The sequence below is a fragment of the Paracoccidioides lutzii genome (genome assembly GCF_000150705.2).
Source record: "Paracoccidioides lutzii Pb01 unplaced genomic scaffold supercont2.26, whole genome shotgun sequence".
NCBI classification, from domain to species: Eukaryota; Fungi; Ascomycota; class Eurotiomycetes; order Onygenales; family Ajellomycetaceae; genus Paracoccidioides; species Paracoccidioides lutzii.
Window position 1 is genome coordinate 21044 of NW_015440972.1, and position 18358 is coordinate 39401.

Genomic DNA, 18358 nt, shown 5'->3' on the forward strand with positions numbered 1-18358 from the left:
AAAGAAAGGATCAAACGTCCCCCAATAATATATGCATACCCTTATCTGTCCCCCAATGCATTTCCCAAACATGCAAAAAAGGAAAAAACATTAGGAAAATCCAAACCAAGAACGAAAAGGGTGATATAATCATGTCTATCCAAGGGCTGACAATATAAAAAAACGTTATCCATTATCCTTTTCCCGTGGGTTCTTCTTTCATTCCTTTCAAGCCATCCGGTTCGACCTTTCGACCTCCTGAAATGAACTCTGTTTCCCAATCACAATGCCTTCATCCTCCGATTCATCATTTTCATCCTCATCCTCATCATCACAGTCATATCTGGACTCATCCTCGTGGTGTTTGTCAGACACTGTAGCCCGAACTGTAACAGTGTCCCCAGTACGAAGCTCTGGAGGCACCTGACCTGGACCATCTAACTCCTTTTCCCGCTCTGCTTTGTGACTGTGGAACCCTTCAGCTGAGAGTGATGATGCACCCGATATCACAGATGGAATGCTGGGGTGAGAAGCGGAGTGGGACATCCCACTGTTAAAGTCATCAGCGGAGGATGAGGACATGGTCGCTGCAGACTGAGGGGACGTAAGCGGTTCTCCAACGGCATGCTTGTATGGCTGAGGCGGATCTCTTGCTATCCGATGCCATTCAGTATCTATTGAGGACATTGCTCCTCCATGAGGTTGCGGGTTCTGGCCAGCCAAATCTCTGTGCTGCGAAGCAACTGTCTGCGGATGATGGCTTTGATCTTGTTGCTGCATTCGTTGTCGTAGAAGTGTCTCACGTGCAACATTGAACGATTCAGGAGACGGATCATGGGCCAATTGATGAGAGCGGGATCGATAGTGGGATGCGCTCCTTCCAACTATACCATCATGACTGATCGACGAGGCTAACGACGCTGAAGATGTCTCTCGCAATAAGTCGGGGGATTGAACGTGACCCGTAGCTGATGCTGTACTAACAGCAACCACGGGATCAGAGTGCCCATCTCCATCTATAGATGCCCGGTCTGTAGATTGAGATCGTTCCCTTCGCCAATCGCGGCTCTGAAAACCACTTGATATACGACGTCCGGTACCTCCAAAAATACCACCGACACTAGATGAGGCTAGTGGTTCGGAGGTTGTGGTGCTTGTTCGAGGCCGGGATTGAGCTACAGCTGTATTCAATGGCCTAATTGTTTTAGTGGAACCGGAACTTGAAAACGTCGAGGATGTTCGTTCTGGAATGTCGGGCCGTTGTTCTTGGTCTTGAGTGAGGAGGTCCTTAGGGTGTGATGTTGAACTGGAGTTGCTATTCCTTCTGGAAAAACTGGAACCCTCAGTCGAAACGGGGCTTGCGAGAACGCTATGTGAAAGTGGGTGTTCGCCATCTCTGGTGGGTCTGCTAGTTGACCGGGAAATTTCTTCATCGTCCCTCAAGCTTTTCTTTCTGTGGTCCCCAATAGCATCCTTGCCAAGCGTGACACTACTCGAAGACGAAGTCGAATACATTAGGTCAGAAGTTGCTGAACTGGCTGCTCTCTTCCGTCCATCTTTCGACCGACCAAAAATAGTACCACCCCATTTTGCCACATTTGAACGCACTCGCTCGATAAAAGGCATTTTCGTGACTGCCTTGGTGACTTCTTCGTTTGAAACCTCGATCCTCTTGCCCTTGCTTTGATAGCCAGGATCCGTCGTTTCAATCCAATGCTCCTTGTCAGAAATATCGCTAAGTACCCACGGATGATGCTTAATCTCTTTCAAAGTGATTCGTTTCGAAGGATCCTTAGTGAGCAAACGTCTCATGAGATCACATAAATTGTCATCGATATCTTCATAGGCAAGCTCATCGTCCAATCGCTTGTTACTGTTCATAACCACCTGAGGGTCAAATGACTGGCTTGAGGATGCCTCCACTTCCACTGCTTTTAGACGTTTCCTTGGAATAAACACTTCACTTTTCACGATATTCTGAAACAAACTATATTCATCGTTGCTAACGAATGGTAGACGTCCAAATATCATGCCATACAATGTAACCCCTAGTGACCAAACATCGATTGCGCCCGTGATCTTTGGAACTTTTCCAATTTGGTTCTCAAACTCTGAGCCCGTATAACACAGTTCTGGAGCATAAAAGGCTGGAGTTCCAACAGTCTTTGAAAGCTCACGAGCATCGTCTAATTCAGTAGCATCCGTCTCCGCGACCTGCTCCTCATCTTCATCCCGGATAGGCCGCCCAAGGTAGGACACCCCGAAGTCAGATATTTTTACCCGGCGACTTCTTGTAACTAGAAGGTTTGCAGGCTTAATATCGCGATGTATAATGCCCTGATAATGAAGATACTCAAGACCAAGCACGGAATCTCGGAATGCACGTCGAGCTTCGGAAAGTGTCAAGCAAGGGACATACGACATATCATCGTCATCATCCAGAAACTCCGGTTCAGAGGAGTGAGAAGTGAAATGACTCGAGACAGTGCTTTGACGGCGTAAAAGAGAAACCTTGGGTACATATGGCCCATACATGCTTCCTTCCAGCGCAGCTAAGCCCAAATCGTGCGGGTTATCATCTGGCTCATCTGCAGAGGTTGTAGGCTGGGAGGGGAGAGAATGCGATTCAGAGTCGTTCTGGATAGGAGGCGGGGGTTCAGGGCCCGTTTCATCGTCTGACACTGCACCATGTTCCAAACTCCATGCCTGAACTCGCGAGAACTGTGGTGCTATCGACCGCCTCTTCTTGCCCAATGCCTCTCGCTGTAACCTGAACCGTCTGAGGGTCTCCTCGACGAAAGATGGAGATTCCGGAATTCCTTGCTTCTCTTGTTCGAGCCTGAGTTTATCCACGGCTACAATATCCTTATGCCCTTTTTTGCGCCATACTATCTCGCCATTCTCCACATACTCCAGCACAATATAGACCTTCTGTTGATTAGGGTCGTCGATAACCTCAAGCAGACTAACGACATTCTCATGTCTAGCTTTTTTAAGGATGGCAACCTCTTTTTTAACCTTATCCTCTGGATTACCAAGTTTTCCTAATCGACGACGTTTCGAATATCTTTGCACGATTTTGATGGCTACTTTCTTTCCGGTTCTCAGATGTCGACCGAGTTTTACTTTCCCATGTTCACCTCGACCTAGCTCATCAAGGATTTCATACTCATTGATGAGCTTGTTGCCAGTGAGAATATCACGATCAACCTCTACTGTGTGTGTTCTGCAGCAATATGTCAGAAATGAATCCACTGTAACCATTCAAAGAAGTGGAGGGATTGACAACGTAAAGGGGTTATGAAGGGAAATAATAATAATAATAATAATATTAATATTAATATTAATAATAATAATAATAATAATAATAACAATAATAACACTTACTCTTTTGGTTCCTGAAGATGAGTTGGATGTAGGTACGAAAAAGGAGTACGAACTCCGACAGACTTTAGTGAAGACGGATTGGCATAATGGGGAGAGAAAAGTCCAGGACTAGAGATGGGTGTGCTTCCAGCTATTCGCGAACCTTGTCCACGGGAGGCAGATTCGCGAAGGTTCCATGTTGGGCCCGAAGACGCCGATGATATGGGGTATGGTAAGGGATGAGAGCTGCGAGAACGAAGATAGGGTTGAGCACGGGTGGGATGAACCTGGGATTGAAGAACTGCATAAGATTGGTCGGGATATACAGGTAAATCATTCACGGAATTTTCAGAGGGGTGCGAAGGGGTGGGATGCTCCGATAACGGACTGAGGGGAGGATGGGGAGCTTCAGGAGCTTTTAGAGTTGACGACTGATGTGATGGAGACGTTCCAAAATAAGAGGTTGAATAGTCCGTGGCAGGTTCCAGACCGGCTTGATCCGCTAAAGAGCGTAATGAGCTAGATGAAGTATTGGTCGAAGAGCTCCTGGATGCATTCGAAGAATGTGGTCGGAAGGGAAACATATGAAGCCTTTGGGTTAAACCACGACGTTCCTCTAGACGACCATCAGGCTGTAGGCTCCGCTGGCGATTCGACCCACCTGTTAACTGCCTTGAGATGGGGCCAAGGGTGACAGAAGATCTCCGCGGCCTTGACCTGCGACCTGCAGCATCTAAGCTTTCCTTGCTTTCCCGGGGAGTAGAGTTGTCGAGCGGCTGGTGTGATACCCTTCGACCTCGACCATCCCACTCCTCCTGCGCCCTGGCAGGCGATCCTCCTGAATTATCCATCCAAACCAAAAAGAGGTAAAAAGAAAAGAAAACCTCGGATTTCAAGCTGCTTCGCTATGGTGCCCACCCGGTTTTGATCCCCTATGTTAAGGCACCTCCTATCCCGGCTACTGTCGTCCTCGAGGGAATATGCGAGCCGTCCAAGTCACTGTTTCGAGAACGGCCACAGGAAGAAAGACATGGTAAACCCACCATTCCTTTTCAGAAAATCAAAAGACAAGCTTTACTCCTCATCTTTTATTATTTGCTCGTTCATCCACAGACAGTATGGATTTCACTTTCATGCGAGGGTTTAGTAGGCCAGCTATCTAGCCCTGCAATCGAAGAAACGGGAGTGAATCAATGGCACATTTAAGCATCGGCAATGCGGTGTCTGTTTCCTGAACAACTGTGGCGTAAGGCAACAACCAGGATACGCAGAAAATTTCGTCTACCGTATATGCGATAGTCGTCGACGTAGGTGGTGTTCGAGATGCAATGGGAGGCCGAGTGGTACCAGAATGATCGTGGGCTCAGCGGAGAGAAGTGAGAAAATAAGCAGCAAAGGAACGTCGATCAACGAGGATTGGAAAATATGGAATTAGGGGTAGGGAAAAGGGTGTTGTTTAATTGCAGAGCTCCGAGAGGGGCGGGCGAGGTGGGAGACGGACAGGTTAAGAGTATGGTTGAGAAATGCAAAAAGTCTATTAGTTCTGGTTTGGTTACGTAGGTCTCCCAAGGTATGTACAGTAACTAACTATGTATATACATTGTCACGAAGCTTGCAAAGCAACGTATTGAATTAGTGTATGGGTATGTACGTGTATATTCTATATACGTAGTGTGTATTAGTGATTGTTGTATGGATGTATACATATCCTGTTGAGTAGAGCAGTTGTTTGAAGGTCTGACTGGACTCTTGAGGGTGCAACAACTGTCGCTTATGAGCAAGTGAAGGAGGAGAGCAAAAGTCAAAGGTGATTGGGCGGGGTTGTAGTGGGTGGAATTCTACGTGGATGAGGGGAAGTTTTTGGTGCTGCGCAGGGGCCGAGGGGTGGCAGGGAGCCACTACCAGAATGGGTTCACTTGCGCTGTACTAGGGTAATATTGTTATTACAGCGGCGTCCTGACGATGCCATCCCAGGCCAACTGGAAATGGGCGTGCTTCTACCGCAAGTCGTGGCTTTGATCCATGTTTTTGCTTGGAACTTGCCGCTGGAGACGGTTGGGATCCCTAGCGGCGGTATCAAACAAGAAAGTCCTGCTGGACAGCTGGAGAGGTGGACCCTGGTTCGTAATGTACTGTGTTTACACTCACTAGTAATTTACAGTAACTATCGTAATTATTAGTCATCTCGATGCAAAGTTCTGTCCAAACTTTCTCATGTTTAACGGAGTAAAATCCATACATACATATATTATTCAAAATGCTTTATATCACTTCGGGTTGGAATTCTCTGTTCGAGGATTGCAAATTCTCGGATATATTTATTAATCTTGTCTATCCCGACTCTCATTTTTGCAGGCATATGTAAACCCAAACTTACAGGCCCAAAGGTCGATTCTTACAAGCGCACACAATGACCCCGTGTTTCCGCACACTCGCATTTCGGTGTCCGGTAGATAGCACGCCTAGACAAATCCCAGGGAAGCACCGACTATGGCAGAGGCTTGTTGTCTATTCTCTCTCCGGACAAGGGGTCCCTTGGCTTCGAAAAGTTGGCAGCGACACGCGGGAGCTGGGTGCCCAGGATAGTTTACGTCCGAGAGTCTGAAACAATAATGTGAGAGGATTTTCTCCAATCGTCGTAGAAATCTGGAAATTGGAGTGGACGAAAATCCGACATTAGGCACTCTGGGGGAAGACGAGGATTCTCAAATCGCTACTTGCTAGCTAAACAAAGCCGCCGAACGCACCTAGGGCACGCCTCGGATCACTGCTAAAAAGGCACATGAAAAGAGTCGTCGTCGCTGGGATAAGCAAGGTGCTTACTTTGGAAATGGAGAAAGCGCCAGGCTAGCAAGGGTCAGGGATAAGAGAGTGATGTTTTGCATAATAATTTGGGGTTGGCGTGGTTATTCCGCGATGTCAAAACAGGCAGAGTTTACCTAATTCTCGACTCAACAGGGTAGTTCGTTATGTGCGTGCTACGGGCCAAACCTAGGTTTACGGTCCCTGGATAAACCAAGACGAATAATTTTTCGGGCAACACGCTGATAATAATAATGCCGTTGCATAATCCAACATAAAATCGGCACGATTCTGCTTGTTCTTAACCCACCATAGACGCATTCATGTTCATGTTCCCGAACTTTTATGTCCAAGAGCAAGCTTCAATTTCTTTGAAACGGTGCTCCCCAGAGCATGATTACAGCCTTTTAACCACTGATCAGTTATTTTATGCCTAACAGGTGTGACCTTGTCAACTGTTAGAGCGGAGAATCGCTTATTCGGCATTGCAATCAACCTGCAGGCTTGCAGCTTCCAAATACATAGGTATGCAATTATAGATACACATCATCATACATGACTCGAGAGAAAGAAAAGCCACCAGTGCAAAACAACAAGTGAAAAAACCCTACAATCTCTATCTAGCGAAAGTGACTGAGTTTTCCCACAATTCTCGGCGGAATGATCCATGTTCATTCTTTTAAGTCTGCAAATTGACGCCTTCCACTCCAACATGCAGGCGGGCACCCCCACCCTAACCCCGTCCAATACCAGCGTTGATGATGTTAAATTCAATCAGATATTCCGCGCCGACTCAGCCCAGGAAAGCCTGGGACATCTTGCCCTTAGTGCAGTCCCTGTAGGGTAATATATAAAAGGCGGATCACGGTTGAAATTCAGTGTCTGATGTTGACGCTTGGTCCCGTCCACCTAGGCTGACCAAGCGACAAAGAAGATTAGCAGCATCTGTCCGGTCAAAACCCAAAATAATTTACGTATGAGTTACCACTAGATTATGAGAGCGATACCGGCAAGACGGTCGCATCAAACATTCTGCATTTAATGCTTGGCAGTATTTGCTTGTACATCCCTGCTTCTATATGTCGTGCGCAATTATTCTTTAGTTTCTACCGTCAATCATCATAGGGGAAATTAGCCGCGCGAACGCTCGAGAGGCAACGCATGTCACGGCAAAACTTTCAGTATTAAGCATTAGACTCCGCTGTATAAACTCTCCCTTAAAGAAAAAGCAACCAAGGCTACGTTGACGTATTACGAACCACTCGATCGTGGTTGGCTAAGAGCGCCGCCATCTTTAACCCGAAAAAGCTAAACGAACCACCGGCACTGGAGAAAGGGAAGAATAAAGTAGCCGAGAGAATCCACCTTGTCAACTTTGGCTGTCCCAGCAAGATAAAGTCCTTACCATGCGTAAGAAGTTACCTATTGTGGGGAGGATTGATGCTTTCTGGAGGCTGTTCAAACCAATCGCTTATAAAGAATTCGTCATAGACTTCCGATAACAGAAAGGGAACGGGCTCTTTGTTCCTTATGTTTTGGCTTGGATATGGACGGGAAGCTTGTTTGTCTTTTCTTTTTTCTACCGACCCGATCAATGGTATTTATATTTTTAGTTTAGGCTAAAGAATACCATTTCGAAACATGACCCCTTGCGGTTAGCTTTGAAATTCTTAGCTCCTCCGAGCAGAGAAATTTGCGATGAAATCATCGTCTGCAATTAGTACATGCACCACAGAAGGGAGGGAGCAAAAACCCGCGCAAAGTGACAAGGACTTTTTTTTCCCCCTCAAAAAGAGTATTGCTCGATCCTACTAGGGGAGATTTCTCCTATGCTGTCATCGATTAATTAAAATTTCTCCAAGGATTTGCCTCAAAGCTTTAGTTTAGCATGCTGTCAAAATTTCTTGCTTCCATCGTTCCACAATGAATAAAGTTATTATTCACGTCTTACTTAATAATGGTCTTCCTCTTTTTTCATAACCCGATCTGGGAAATCGGCATAAAGGTATTCATTCCCACAATACATTGGACGTCAGAATCTGGCATGGCGCAAAAAGAATATGGACGGAGAGCATCTTCCGAATCTGACAAACGTAGTTATGGAGCAGATATTTCTCCGACAGGAAATACAACCCATCATGATTTTCATCTCTTCTCTCTGATTGGCCTAAACTGGTCTTTCCGTGACAGTGACACAACATTACGGAAGATATATGTGCAGCAAGCATGGATCCAAACCATCGTTCCACTCTCTTGTTTGATTCGTTTCCAAATTTGCAGTCCTGGAGCTGTCTAGTTGCCCCGTCCTTGTCTCCGTTATTTCATGTCGGTTGAGCAGGAACGGGTTTTCATTTAGCCGCTGGGGCAGCGAGAAAAGGTGCCGTGGCCTTTAAGTTGATGAGTATTTAGTAGGGCACCAAGTCTTCGATCGCGATCCACATGCAAATGAGGAGGGATACTGGTGATTGAATGTTATCTTAAATCAGTGGCAAAATCTTTCATGTATTTGTACATACATTCATAGGACCGGAGTTCATCGGCACCTCAGCGATGGCTTGCATCTGTGCGTCTGTAGTCACTGCAGCCATGCGGTGTTACAGAACAACCTTGCTGTCCCTTGCAGGTTGTATGAAGTTGGTTTTGGTAAATCCCTTACTTTACATACCGGAACCTCTACCAGGTTCTTTTACAAAACTGCTGGCCTTACAAGGAAATTATGAAGCATTATTTGTCCAAAAATGGTTGAGTGCGGCTACTTATCTTCTCTGGAACGCACGTTGACCACCAAGCTGATTAACCGGGCATACGGACAAACAATTCCAGCCCCGGTCATATATCCGTGAGCTTTGAAAAGTTATAATAATAAGACGATCATGTTATGAAAGATGTTGGCAGACTGAAGGCGCGAGCTGAAGGCATAAGCCATTATATACGTCTGTTGCAATATCTGAAAGCCAGATGTCGTGTTTTTAGAAAAGCCTTTACATGCCACACATATTTATAATAACTTATTAGTTGCAGCCGAAAATCACGAGAAGTGTATTCAAGATGATCTAAGTGAACGTTGAACAACCATGCTCTAAGCTAACCCAGATGATGGCTCAAGCTGTGGTTGGATAAGCGAGTTAGCCACGTAAGTGCGTGAGCTACCTCTCAAGTATACATGTGTCTCTTGACTTAAACAAGTAAAAATATCAACAATTTAAAAGTCATTAAGCCTTCTTTCTTTCAAGGAAAACCCTTTTTATAACAATTCAAGGACTTGAAAAAGATCAAATTTCAAGTATATGAACAGCAGCAAAATTATATGATGTTTCTTTATTTTTACTCATTGTATTAATGATCATAAAATATAGTTATATTCATATGATATTTATATTAAATAATACTTAAAGAACTGAAAATTAGTTTTACAGAGAAAGTTTTTTTTATAAAATAATTCACAAGTAAGTTGATTATACAAGCAAGTTAATCACTTTCTCACTTATTAAATTTTAAAAGTAAATATAATAACAATCACATAAAAAAAAAAAAATTAATCATTATCAAGAATTAAATTAGCTTTCACATATATGAGTAGTATGTTTAATAATATTATATATACTATACTGTAGTGCTGCTCATTTTTATGATTAAAAATTAAAAATATCATAGCTTTAATCTAGATGTAAATTAACAAATGTTTGATTATCAGCTAGATAAACTATCTAAGTGAATATTAAGATAATTTCTAAAAGATAAGTTCAGAAAAAACTCTGTTTATATAGCTCTTTTCTTAGTGTAGTTGCTAAGCTATTGTCACATTTACATATTATTCATATATGAGGTAAATGTAAGGTTGTTTGCTATTATCTAGATAGTTGTAATTACTGATTGCCTCAGCCTGTGGCAATTACACTATCAAGAAAATTAGATATAAGCCTGTTTTATATCATCACATTACTCTCTCTTGAAGTCTAGATATGTTTTCATGCTAGTAGATTATCATCTGCTTCATCTGCTAGATGGTTATTTTTTTCTCAAGTCTTAAGTTATTTACTTAATCAGTTTGAAAGCTCTACTTTTATTGAATTTACAGCATGAAATTATCAAATCAAATGCAGTGATCTCTTTAAATTTTGTACTGAATATTATATTGAATCTTCATTAAATCTTAATTGATTCTGATATCTTATTTAGTTATTCTGATAGAAGATAATTCACAATTTTTCATAGCTTATTAGAAGAGAATATTGAGTGAATTTTTATACTATTTAATAGTCTTAGTCTGTAGCTATTGTCAACTTTCTCAATGATTTTAAAAAAAGTCTTTACTTTGCTTTGTGAGCTTTCTACTGAAATGTTAAATTTTATAGTTTTTAAGTGACAGAAAAGTCTTATGTTCTACTTCAAAGTTTGACTTCTAACAGTGCTTATTGATTTATAATTTTATAATTCTTTGTATCTTTTTCATATTTTCTGCTATTAGCTTTCAAATCTTCTTTATTTGAATGATATGATATCAGACATCTTCTTATTTGAGCTTTTTTTCTCTAGATAATATCTTCAGCAGTGACTTTCAATTAAAGAATATTTAAGATTCATATTCATAAGCAGTTAAAAAATATATCATCTCAGTTGATTTATTTATCAGAGCTTTAGCTGCATGATTCATTATTAACAATTACTTATTTCAGTTATTTTGATAGTAGTTTATATACAAATGAAGCTTGATCATCAGATATTAATTGACAATTTCAGTCTGATCATCTGTTTGTATATGACGAGTTAATAAAAGCTTTAACTTAACTTTCAATCATCTGATGAACTCACTTCAAAAGTCTGAAATGAATTGTGACTCATGATCTGATACAATTGAATCTGATACTTTATAATATTCATAGTAGTACTTCAAAAACAGTTTTATCAGCTTTTTAACATCTGTCTTTTTTATGATAGAAATAGATATAAACTTCTTACTTAGTCAATAGATAATTATCAATATTGCATCATGATCTCTTTTTATCATAGATTCATTTATAAAGTTTATTGAAATGTGTTGTTAAACTCTGCTAAAAATTGATAATAACTTCAGTAGTTCTGAAGTTTTATCATAAAAGATCTTCATTTATTCACAAAATATATAATTGTTTATATACTATTCAATATCTTTGATTCAGCTATTTTAATAATATTTAATCTTCACTAGCAAGTGTAGCTTTTTCTTCTCAAAATGTGTTGTTCATAACTGCTCATGAATTTTCTATAGAAGATATACTCAGAAAGTAGAATCTTTCTTAATTAATATTACTAAATGCTCTTTAAAGTACAAAAGTTCATTCATCAGCTTTTAGTACTGTTCTTTCTGTTGTACTTTTTCACATCATGATTTCAATAATTTTTTCTCTCTGTTTCTTGTCTTGACTTCATCAAAAATATATATATCTGTATTTATAGCTTTAATCTCAATAAATTTCTTAATAATCTTTAAGTTCAATCTCTGTGACTTGAGAAATAGTTATATTCAAATACTTTTATTATCTTTCTGAATCTTCAGTTAACTCAGTACATCTGCTAATATATTCTAACATTCAGACTGATACTGAATTAGAAAGTAGAATTGAGAGAGAAACTCTGCTCAGTGCACTTGTCAGATATTAAAATTTTTAGTTATCATAAAGTACTTAAGAATTTAATAATCAGTCAAAATCTTAAATTTCTCTGTTTTTTGAAAATCTTTTAGCTTAGTATATTATTCTGTTAGTGCTTTTACAATTACTATTATCTTCTTGTCATAAATTTTATAGTTTCTTTTTACTTTATTCATTGACATAGAGTAAAAAACAACTAAATATAACTGCTTATTTTCACATAACTAAGATAAAATATTAACTATAGTATCATCTGAAGCATCTGTCTTCATCTGAGTCTCTCAATTTAAGTTGTAATAACAGAGTATTAAGAGTTCAGACAGAGCTCTCTTTATTCAATCAAAAACACATTGACAGATTTTATTTCATTTAAAAGATTAATTTTTTTAAGTGAGCTTAAACAGTAACTTCACAATCTAACTGTGTTTCTTGACAAAATATTTATAAAAGTTATAGAATTTCAAGAAAAATTAAACTTTTTTAATTGTACTAGACATTGTTTATTATAATATCACTACAATCTTTTCTGAATTCACTTTAATTTTTTGATTAATGATAATAAAACTCAAATACTTTATCTATTGAATATAAAACTTGCATTGTGAAATACTTTTTTGTAGTTCAGCTTCTCATAATTTAATCAGTATTTTTTTGATATACTTCTTATATTCTTTTAAAATTTTACTATAAATAAGTATATCATTCATAAACATAATCATGAACTGATTCAAGTAGTTAAAGAAAATAGTATTTATAAAATATCAAAAGATCACTAAGTCATTGCTTAGATTAAAGAGTATGATTTTATACTTATAAAATTTATAATATATTCTAAAAACAGTGAGATCTTCAGTTTCAAAATATATATATATTTAATAAAAGTCTTGATGAATATTCAATTTGATGAAGAACTTAACTTTATTTAACTACTTTATAAGCTTATCAACTAATGGAATTGAGTATCAATTCTTCTTTGAGATTGTGTTAAACTAGTAGTAATTTATATAAAATCTCATCTTGTTCATAGATATAAACTATAAAAATTAAAAATATAAATGAAAAAATCATGAGTGAAATAAAGTTATTCTCTAAATTGATCTTAAGATACTACTTAACTATCTCAAGTTTCTTCAAATTCATTTAATATAATAATGCATGACTGATAGTTTCTTCTCAAGCTTAATTTTATAGTTGATTTTTTTTTAAAAGAGAGATAATTGATTAAAGATAATCTTTAAGAAAATATTATAAAATTTCTTATAGTTCTCTGACAGTTGTTCATTAATCATCTCTTTATTCTTTAGTTCTATATCAATAATGATTTTTTTCTTCTTAATAATTCTATTTATCTCATAGAAACTTGAAATAAAAATCTCTAACTTCTTACTTTTTTTATAATGATGAAAGATCAACATCTTCAATAAATATTATTCTTTACTACTTGTCTGATTTATTTTTTTATTGAGCTCTTATAGATCTTTTAATAATTTCTCATTTGAATTTTTTATTAGTAAGTTTATTATGATGATTTATATTTTATTTATGATCTGACTTCACTACTAATCTCTTCAGAATCTTTCTTAAAATTATTATATTATATTCTTCTGATACTTTATTCTCAATTATTCATGTGTATGATCAAACTAGATATTAATTCTTTATATCTAGTCATATTATCTACTTTGTCAATTAGAATCATTTTAGAATTATATCAGTATTTTTTAAATTTATTATTAGCATTGATGTGTTAAGAATTCTTTATTCATCTATTCACAAATACAAGAAGATAACTTTTATAATAAAAGTTTTTCTTTATTTATTGAATCTCACAATTTAATGATCTTCTGTCAGCTTTTCAGAGTTTATCTCTAAGACTTTAGCACAACTATGTGTAAAGCTTGCATTAATAAGAATATAGCAATTTGCTTTAGAATTCACTAATGCTGTTGTAGAAATAGTATATTCATTAAAAACTACTTTAATATATACATTAAAAGAATTTTTATTTATCAACTAATTTATATTTAAAGTTTTTAATGAAAACTATATTATCTGAGAAGAAGACTTCTCTTAGATTAAGTTTTTTTCTAATTTAATAATAGTAGTTTCAATATTCACTTTATTTAGTTCTGTTTCTTGCTTGTGTGAGTAATTTTATACTATATAATCTTTACTTTAACAATTGAAGTATTTTATATTCTTTTTTAATTTTCATTCTTCAGTTTATTTTTAGTTATCTGTACTAGTGTGATTGAAGTCAATTCACAGGTTTGAGTTGATAGAGTTCTCTCATAATTGATTTGAATTATAAAAGTTTCTTCACAGTTGAGCAATTATTGATTATTTTAACTAAGTATATTTTTAAAATAATGAGTCATTCTAATGCAGATTTCTTAAATCTCAAAAAAGATACTGTAATTGATGCAGACTGCTGCAATTATATATTGAAGATTAAAAAAAATCTTATAAATAAAGTCTATTTTATAATTTTTTTTTATATTTAAACTTCATCAATCAGATATATAAAGTTAATCATAAATATTTGATGATCATTTCCATTTTCTATTATTAATTATTAGTATTTTATTTTTATATTCTCAAGCTTATTAATATTTTTATATATTTTTTATAGATATTTAAATACTTTTTCAGTTATTTTAAACTTCACAGAATAATCTTTTTTTATTCTTAAGATTAAATATTTAATAGCTTCATTATTAATTTGATTTTCAATATATATAATATGACTTTCTTCAGTTGAAAAGTGATTTACATTAACAGCTAGCTTATATTTTATTCAGAAGAGTCAGTTTTCAAATATCAATTTTTTTTCATTAATGAAATACTTAGAATTATTGAGTTTAACTGATTATTATATCTGTTAAATGTTTATTAATCTGATTTAAGAGACTAAAGAGTTCACAGTCTGCTATAATATATTTTATTTCTCTATCAAGCTATTTACTTGTTGATTAAGTTCACTTATTTGCTTTTTCTGCTTATCTTATTTTGCTTTAACTGTGATATTAAGACTCTTTATACTAGTTTCTTATCCTTACACTGCTTATCATACTACTTATCAAAATAATTTAGAATCAAATTCTCTAGATTTTCACACTCAATTACTAAAGTACTTATCTTCATACTACTTATCAAAGTACTTTAAAATCAGCACCTACTAGAGAATCAACATCATCTCAAAATTCAATATTCAGAATTAGCATAGATCAACTTTTCAAAAATCAGTTCTTTAGTATCAGCACTTTCTGAAGAATAGAATCAGCACTTTATAAAGATTCAGATCACTATATTGCTAATTTCTCATTTCATAAAAGATTAGAAATAAAATCTATTACTACTCATTCATGTATATAAATATTCTAAATTTTCAAAATTCCTTTAAAAGATTCAGTGATTAGCTACTATTTAATTCTATATATATATTTCATTTATTGCTATTCTCTTTTCTTCATAGTGCTCATAGTATCTATACATCTATCCTTTTACAATCTTAGTTATAGAGATTCTCATACTTTCTTTTGATATTTAATTTATTTATTTTAGTATCCTCATAGTTTCTAATCACTATAAAAGAGGTTGCCTGTTAAGTCTATAACAATGAATTCAAAATATAATCTATAAGCTGATATCCTACACACAATATTCAATGAAGAAATATATATAGAAGAAGCCTCCTATAAAAAATCATCAAGTCTAACTTCAGAAAGAAATACTGAAGCATCTATTACATCAGTTGATGAAGAGATTCAGATAGTTTAACAAAAGCAAGAACAGCAAAAAATATACAAAAAAATTCTCAAACTATAACAATAAGTCAATACTTTTAGCACAGAACTTCAAATCTCTAAAAGCAAGTAGTACAGAGCAGAGTTAACAGATCATACTATTAGTATCAATCTCACTTCTTTCAAGCCTCATTCTGCATCAATTCAAAAACTCTCAAATGAGTTTAAGACAAAAAGTTTCAAGGAACTAGAAGACTTTATCTCCTCAACTCTTGTCTTTTATATCTATTAAGAATATTACTTTGAGAATAATAATGAATACAAAATTCTTGAAGCAATAATATATTTTGATGCTAAACTGCAAGAGAAATGACAACAATACTACATCAAACTGAAGATATCAATTATCTGAGATAAATTCTATAACTGAATTCATGTCAAGATTATCAACTCAAACAAAACTGTTGTGAACCAACAGGGCATCCCTCGGAATCATTGGATAAGGATGGCGGATGATAAAGGAACTAGGGTTTCGGACGGAACAACCCTATGTTCCGGGACTAACCCCAGGGAAAGGTCACGTGATCGATAGATTGATATAACGGGTAGCGGATCATCTATTGATCTATAGGATCTATCAGGAGGTCTCCTCATGTATATAAACACGCTCATTACCCTTAGGATCAAGAGGCCTATCTTCTTGATCACGATCAATTCACTTATTCATACTATTCTACTTCCCGTTCGGAGCCCTCACCCTTTACTGTCTTTATCAGCGTCTACCTGATATTACACTACACTCTTACCTGTCAGAGCTTTGACTCTCTACCCACAGGTGTCCGTCTCACCCAAGCCCTACGCACGCCTGCCCCAAGCCGTAGCTATCGTTGGTTATAAGGATCCTCTAATTGATGTCCTTACTACTCGTGATAGTGGCACTACCCCCTGTCCTAGTTATCAAGCTTACGGCACTCCCGTTCGGCTTAACCTTACCCTTCGGCCACAGGTGAAGCTTGCTAGTGATAGAGGCTCGGTAGCAAAGACAAGCCAAGACTATGAGTTAAAGTATCAGACATTGAGACAATCTGAAGGTCAAATCATTCATGAGTTTATGTTCACTCTTCAGTCAATTGAGGACTATCTTCTTGAGAAATGTAGTGATCATCAGTGAAAGATATATCTATTTAACAAGATTTTATTCTCTCTTTATATAGAATTTGAGAGATATGCAGTCAAGCTGTGAGATCTTTTCTATAATGCTTTTATCATGAAACTAATCATTGTGAAGAGCAATATTTCAAAAACTATCATATCAGTAAATGCAACTATACAATAAAAGAGTGCTATTCATAGAAAAAATTCACATGATGATATATCAATAGCACTTAAGAAGAAAAGTTGAAAATGCAAAAAGTGCTCTAATATCTGATATGATATTCATTAAAACTTCACACACTTCAATACAAACTGCAAGACTCAGAAGAACAAGTTTATTGAAGATAAATTCTTAACTTCAAAATCTTTATTAAAGCTTTTTTTCAAATCAAATTCAAAAGAGATAAAAAATAAATAAGAAGTATTATTCATGCTATAATGATAACTCTCAATATACTCAAAAATTAGTAATCACTAAGTCTATTCTTTCTTCTTTCTGTTCAAATTTTAATACTCACAGAAGATATGTTAATTCTCACTCTTATTGATTCTAAAGTTCAGATAAGTTTTATCAGTGAATTCTAAGCTAAATTATACAAATTATAATTAACAGAGTGTATATTACATAGAATAGAGAGATTTAATGATCATCAAACACACTTATTTGAAATCATCAATCTAGAGATAGAAGTCTCAGATAGCAAGAAAACTATAGTCAGAGAATCTCACTTCTTTTATATTGTTAAAGTTTTAGACTGTTATATGATACTAGAATTTCTCTAGCTCAAATAGCTTAATTCTCTCATTGATTGAAAGGATGAAGAATTCTATTTCTGTCAAACATCAAATAATTAAAAAATAATCCTGAGTGTGATAAATGCTGCTAATGAATTACTTACTGATGCTTCTGACTATGTACTTATAATAGTATCTGTCTCAATTTCACAGGTTTTTAAATCTTTCTTTAAAATTTCAACACTATTAAAAGTCAGTTTACTTGCAAATACAGCTTTTATCAATGATCTGCCTGACTATATCTGATTATATATGCATTTTTTCTCTGAGAAAGATGCATTCAGTACATCTGTATCTAATGCAAAGCACTCAATTAACCTTGAGAAAAAAGTCAGATTCTCATTCATATCTATCTACAATCTTTCTGATACAGAGCTGAAAACTCTTTGAGACTACTTAAATAGTGCACTAGAAAAAGGTTGAATATCTTCTTTTCAGAGCTCTGCAGATGCTCTCATTCTCTTTATTTCAAAGAAGAATGAAAGTTTATAACTCTGTATAAACTACAGAAGTCTGAATTATCTCACAATCAAAAATAGATATTCATTATCTCTTGTAAGTGAGATGCTAGATAGACTCTCTGAAGTACAAGTCTTCTTCAAGATTGATCTTAGAGATGCTTATCATAGAATATACATTCAATATAGTGATAGATGAAAAACAGTATTCTGCACATGATATGATCACTTTAAGTATAATATTATATCTTTTGAGCTCACAAATACCTTTTTCATCTTTCAAGTCTATATAAATTACACTCTAGCAGATCTTCTTGACATATGCTATGTGATTTATCTAGATGACATTCTTATCTATTCAAACTCAATGAATGAGCATAAAGTGCATATACAAAAAATATTTGAACACCTAAATTATACAAATTTA

General features: G+C 36.0%; 2 protein-coding genes across 2 annotated transcripts; one reads left to right on the top strand and one right to left on the bottom strand.

Annotated features, from left to right (window-relative positions):
- Positions 1-207: 207 nt before the first annotated feature.
- PAAG_07560 (serine/threonine-protein kinase ssp1) lies at positions 208-4196 on the bottom strand (the record flags this gene model as incomplete). Its single annotated transcript, XM_002790215.1, has 2 exons — positions 208-3205; positions 3367-4196. 2 exons carry the CDS (start codon positions 4194-4196, stop codon positions 208-210), a joined length of 3828 nt encoding a protein of 1275 aa, XP_002790261.1.
- Positions 4197-6814: 2618 nt separating this feature from the next.
- PAAG_07561 (hypothetical protein) lies at positions 6815-6994 on the top strand (the record flags this gene model as incomplete). Its single annotated transcript, XM_002790216.2, has 1 exon — positions 6815-6994. The coding sequence occupies one exon, from the start codon at positions 6815-6817 to the stop codon at positions 6992-6994; it is 180 nt and encodes a 59-aa protein (XP_002790262.2).
- Positions 6995-18358: the final 11364 nt, after the last annotated feature.